General features: G+C 40.3%; 1 protein-coding gene across 1 annotated transcript in view; it reads left to right on the forward strand.

Moving 5' to 3' along the window:
• Positions 1–5,245, forward strand: part of tmem255b (transmembrane protein 255B) — a 19,259-nt gene extending 14,014 nt beyond the window's left edge. The window contains exons 7-9 of the mRNA XM_032533452.1: positions 1,164–1,323; positions 2,030–2,176; positions 2,806–5,245. Coding sequence (XP_032389343.1) covers positions 1,164–1,323; positions 2,030–2,176; positions 2,806–3,039 — 541 coding nt within the window. The 3' untranslated portion in view covers positions 3,040–5,245. The remainder of the gene's footprint in view (positions 1–1,163; positions 1,324–2,029; positions 2,177–2,805) is intronic.
• The last annotated feature ends 1,093 nt before the right edge of the window (positions 5,246–6,338 follow it).

A 6,338-nucleotide genomic window follows, 5' to 3' on the forward strand; every position in this document is an offset into this window, starting at 1 on the left:
TGTGTGTGTGTGTGTGTGTGTGTTATTTGGGATAAACGCAGGCCATACTGCTGGGTTGTATTCACTTCAATTTGCATATACTTTACAATGCTGCAGAGTATTTTCATTATTAACTTTCTACCCTCTAGGCTGCAACATCAACTGTTCCCCATTCCTTTTAGTACACTAAACAGTACTATACCAGTAAGTGTGCCGATACATGGCCCTCGTGGGCGTCTGTGGCTCAGGAGGTAGAGCCTACCAATCGGAAGGTCGGTGGTTTGATCCCTTGCCCCTGCAGTCTACTTGTCAAAGTTCCCTTGGGCAAGAAACTGAACCCCAAATTGCCCCCGATGTGCCATCGGTGTCTGAATGTGCGTGGATGTTTATCTGTGCATCTGTTGTATGCTAGCCTCAGCCACCAGGGTTTGAATGTTGCCTGTAATGTAAATCACTAAAACTTTACCTTATACTTGAGTCAGGTTGTCCACCGCAGTGAACATGTTTATTCATCTTTTTTTATATAGTTATATATAAAGAACATATGTTATAATAATAATGAAATGGTATAATAGTGTGATAATACAGTAGAGAGCGTTGTTAAAATAAGCATCCTCGATTTCAATGTTGGCTGCCAAAAATTGCATTAGAGGCCCCGCTGTTGGAAAATCACTCTTGGATCATGTAATTTTTTACAGCCAACTCTTAAATCCCATATGTTGAGAGTTTTCCATGAGCTCTTGAACTTACATCAAAGAGAAAGACCTTTCCAAAAAGTCCCTCCCTGCTTGCATGTACGTTACTACTCAGTTATTAGCTGGTGAACGGCTGCCTGGAAGGTGTAACGAAAAGGTCATAAAATGAGTACAAGTGATGGCCAGTGGGTGGGGTTGTTCATTTTCTCCCCTGGTTGCCATACACTAAGCCTTTTTTTCATGGCAGACATTTTGTTTGACTGTAGTTTTCCTACAGGTGTTAAAATTAATAAGAGCTGCTCTCCATTTAGCATTACCTGGCTCAACGCCATTTTAAATGGACCAGGGCTATCAGCGCTTTTCCCACTAGGATAAGTGTTTGCTAAGTACACAAGCTTAGTAATTTATGGCAACATAACCAGAGGTATGCTCGGTCCAAGTTATTCTTACCAGCTATATGATTTGTCTCCATTTCTCTTCATCTTCCAGCACAAATTACCACACACAGTATTACGTGTTCACCGGGGTCAGCAGCTGCTGGGATGTGATCCACCTGTACCGTCTGCTGTGGGCCTCAGTGGTGCTCAATGTGATCACCTTGTTCCTGGGCATCATCACCGCCGCCCTCCTCGGAGCATACAAGGATGTGGTGAGTCCCGAAAAAAGAGAAATTTGGAGTGCATCATTACTTTGACTCCTGACAAGAAGTAACAAAAAAAAAAAGAATTAAGTCAAAAAACATTATGGTATTGTGAGTGAAAATAAAAAGTTTGTTATATTACATGGCTGACAAAATGTTTCGGCAAAATTTCTTCAGCACTCTGACAAAGGATTTCTATTATACTCTTAACTGACCAGACTGAGTCACTTAAAACGAGTTGCCTTCCCATATTGCCTGCAGGCCACATACAGTAATATCCCCAACATTGGTTTCTTGTATGTAAACCATATAGGTCCTGTTGAAAACTCAATACTGATTTATGTGTGTGCAGATTTATTTTTGTTTCACTGACTAACTCATCATATTAAACATTTCCTGCTTATACATGAAAGTACTAAAACATGCACGTTTCCCTAGCAGGAGTCTGGTAACCTGTTTTCAAAGATATGAAAATCATGATCTTATTTTATTCATCTTAATGGTCCTGATATGCCGACTACTGTTCCTACATTACATTAGGCAGCAATCATACTTCATTACCCTCTTATATAATGAAGTGTTTAATGACGTGTGTGTGTGTGTGTGTGTGTGTGTGTGTGTGTGTGTTAGCTGGTGCATGCTTACTCATATTTGCCTTCAAGCTCCATTTGATGATTTCCCATCTTATCTGAAGCATTTGTTCTGTTTCCTACAGCAGAAGCCGACTCTTCAGATTGCTCCCAGCCCCACACCCCCACCCCACATCCTGTACAACCCGACCCAGCACATGCTCACCTACACTGGCTTCTGCCCTTCAGGACAAACTCTGCCCGCCTACCCCAACTATCCAATACCTATGCCGGTAGGGCCACAGGCCAACACAAAAAATAACCCTTAATAGGCCCTTTTCAGGGAAGACAGCCTGTTACACAGCAGGAAAAGCACAGGTGTGAATAACAAAATGAATGATGGCTGAATTTATTTTGGCTGCTTCAGTTTCTGGTTCTGGTATTGTGCATGCTTGCTCACTGTCACTGTTATGTGACATGTTATTTGTGCTTTTCATACTATGACAGCTCAAAATGTCTGCTGTGAAAAAGGCCAATCTTCCATTCCAGTGTGTTAGTTTGGCAATCAGATGAGCAGCAATGGATCACATTAATTTTTTTGTTGAACTAGCACAGCTGTTTAACTCTAACATCAAAGCACCTGACCAGAAAGAAAATTATAAATCTGTACTGCTGCCAGTTGCCTTAAATCAGTAGATGCATAGATTTTTGTTACATCATGGTGACTTTGTCTGAAGTTTGTCTCACAGTTTTATTGATTATGGCTCATTTTTGCTGATATTTCTGAGGCTGCTACCAGAGAAGCAAACAATGAAAAACCACACCTCACATAAAAATGTCACAAATTAGTTTAGGCATTTTTGGCTCTACTTCCACATACCGATGCAACCTTCCACTCCATGTCTCCTCACCTCTCCCACAGCACAACAGCAGCTATCAGCAACCTGCTACTCCCCAGATGATCCCTGAGGGAGGCCATGCCTCCAACTCGTGCCTGTCTGAGGAGAACCAGCAGCAGCCCTGTCAGGCCCCCACCCAGCCACAGCCTCAGGGAACCACACAGGAACCAGGGGGCTACATGCTGACACCCAACGCTCCTGTCCTCTACGGAGCCGCCTACAACCCCTTTGAAAAACCGCCACCTTACGCCTGCTGAGCCCAGAGACAAACATCTGGGGCATGTTGGAGGAGAAATGTCTGGTCAGAGTGAATGTAGCACAATACATTTCATAGGTGACCTTGTAGACGGAAAACCTTCAGTGAGTTCACGACTACTCTGCACTCATAGAAATGTTACATTTCATGTGTCTGCACTGAGGAGAGACACAGATTTATAGCTATGTAGTGTGACTATAAAGACATGACTATGTTATTTCATGTGTAATCATCAAAAGAACCGTTTGGGAAATATGCTTATTCACTTTCTTGCAGGAAGTTAGATGAGAAGATGGACACCACTCTGATATGTCTTGGTAAATATGAAGCTCCAGTTGGCTAACTTAACCTCCAAATCTCACTAATTAGGGGTCCAAACCCGAGGCTGCAGGGCTGTGGAACCATATTGTTTTTCTAGAGATTATTAATATTCTTCCGCCAATAAAACTCCAAAAACCCTGCGGGGACCTCAGGTGCGTTTGGCCCTGTAACTCCCAAACCATATATCCTCGTGTTCCCTGGATCCAACTGAATCTCGTGATGCAGGCCACGCCCATTTCCGTCTAGACTTTAATGCGTGAAAAATCACGACCTATCGAAAAGCTACTTGGCTAAACTCATCCTAGACCGTGTGACCGATCTGTACAAAACATGGAACGTAGCATCTTCAGACCGACCTGACAAAAGTTATCAAAATAATTTTCATAGGACAAACAGTTGTGCATATTACGCACAAACAAATTTTACTACGATAACACCAACTTTGCTATCTCGGCCAAAATAAATGCTATCAACACACAACTTTAGATTCTTGTTTGCCATGACTCTCTGGAGGTCCCCCACACATTTTAGAAAAATTGGACACTAGGGGGCGCTACAAGTCCAAGTGTATATCTAATGAATGGCTCATCTGATTTTGACGAAATTTGGAGGCTACCATCTAGGGCCCCTCCCAAAGCCACACCTACGGTGGGGTACTGGTTGGCGAAAGTGGGCGTGGCCTATGGGACCCACGTTTGGATTCACCACTTATACTAAGCAAATAACTTTAAATTTACAGGGTAGATTTACAATGGGTCATGGACCTCACCTACCAAAAAATCACACGTGTGGGCCACTAGGTGGCGCTATAAGAATGTCATATGTGTTTTTGCTTATAACTCCCACACAAACTTTGATACGTGTTCCTTGAATCAAGCTGAATCAAGGGATATAGGCCACGGCCATTTCCGTTAAGAAGTCGCCGTGCGACCAATCTGAACGAAGCCTGGTACCTAGCATCTCCAGGTATAGGCTACCTGACCAAAAGTTATCAAAACAATTTTCAAAAGTTAAAGTATGCACATTTAAAAAGAAATTACTAGCTAGTTACCAAACACAAACTTTATCATATCTCAGCCAAATTAAATGCTATCAGCAAAGGGACATTATTGTTCAATATCCCACTCTGATGCTCTATACCAAATGTGGCAAAGATTGGCCTTTAGGGGGCGCTATAGTCAACGTTTATGTGTTTCGGCCTATCACTCAGTGCATGCAAACGGGACATTTCTGATTGCAATTTCTCCACTCCTTAGTAATTGCTATCAACACAAAACTTGTGATCCTCGTTCGGCACGCCACTCTGTGGCTCTGTACCAAATGTGGCAAAGATCGGCCGTTAGGGGGCGCTATAGTCAATGTAGACCCGTTTTGGCCCTCTTAATCAATCAATGTTAATGGGATACTTGCAATGGCAATATACCGCAGACCTCTCGATATATCCCGATGTTTGCCTCCCCACTGTGACGCTTTGGGTCCCGCTTTCACACGCTCCCCAGGAGGCTCGGACCCCGTCATAACTGCTTGCAGTTCTAGTTAACATGTAATATCTTGTTAGTTTGTGGTAAACTGGTCATGTGCAGGACTATTTCTTGGTGGCAGTTGCAAGGCAACCGGCAAAGACTCCAGGAAGTTACTGCTCAACTCTCTCTCAGCAAGAAAGCAAATAACTGCATTTCCCAAAATGGTTTTCTTTTAAGGTTAAAGCTGGCCTTCAGATGCTTACATGTTACATATATGTTAAATATTGAATACGTGTATAGTAGTACACTTGACTGTGATCTGATAGTTATTTATGTTCTAACTTGTAGATAACAGGTCTTTCTGTATATTGTCTCACTATACTAAATGTATGTGCAATTAAAAGGGCTTTCTTTAAATGTGAACTGGGGAGAAATTATGATGATATTGCTGTTATTTAGTAGTGTGAATCATTTAATGTGCACTTAAAAGTCAATATACTATATATTATTGATGATGCATGTTAGCTGCAGTGGGATAGGGTTCTGTAGCTGCTATGCAATACATTATGTATTAAAGAGCCACCTTTGAGAATATATATATATATATATATATATATATATATATATATATATATATGCATATATATATGCATATATATATACATATATATATGCATATATTCATTGATGCATTTAAATACACATGGAGTAAGGGCCTCATCAAAATCTCACATTTAAAGGAAGAGTTCAATATTTTGGGAAATATGCGTTTTGTATGCTTACCAAGAGTTAATGAGAAGATTGGGTTAAACCTTAACTTTTTTTTTTTTTTTTTTTACATAACAGTGACATGTCATGAACATGTTATAAAACATTATAAACAAGTCCTGAACGGTTATGCCATAACTCTTTTTTAGTGTTGTTTGGTTTTGTCATGACAAGTTATGGTTATTATTAAGGTTAGGGTTCATGACGTTCATGATGTGTCATGACAGTGTCAAGTCACTCTTATATAGAAAACTGCAAGAATCACCAAAGAGTGATACTACTCATTTATATGTGAGTGGTATTAATCTCCTCATCTATTGGCAAGAAAGCGATTAAGTGTATTTCCCAAAATGTCAAACTTTTCCTTAAAAATCTTAGATTTTTAAAGTAGCACCAGTACAACTTTTACTACCAATACTAGGTGTTTTCACAGTATTGCTTCATCTTAAAGTAAGACTATATGTGTAAACAACAACAACAACAACTCAATACAGTGGAAAGCTGTGCTGGAAAATGCCAGTACATTAATTAAACCATGTCACACATGGAGCAAGAAATAGAAAGTTTAAGAAACCACACTTCATACAAATGCGTTTTTTGAAAATACAATTTTAATCTATAATGTTCATACAACTGCTTTTATTTTTAAATAGGATTTTTACTGTTGTAAAAACTCAAAAGGCAGACTCCTCTCAGCATTGTACACATACTGGCAGTTAAAGTGAAAAATTAAAACTAAAGACAAGTT

The sequence above is a fragment of the Etheostoma spectabile genome, chromosome 1 (genome assembly GCF_008692095.1).
Source record: "Etheostoma spectabile isolate EspeVRDwgs_2016 chromosome 1, UIUC_Espe_1.0, whole genome shotgun sequence".
Lineage (NCBI taxonomy): Eukaryota > Metazoa > Chordata > Actinopteri > Perciformes > Percidae > Etheostoma > Etheostoma spectabile.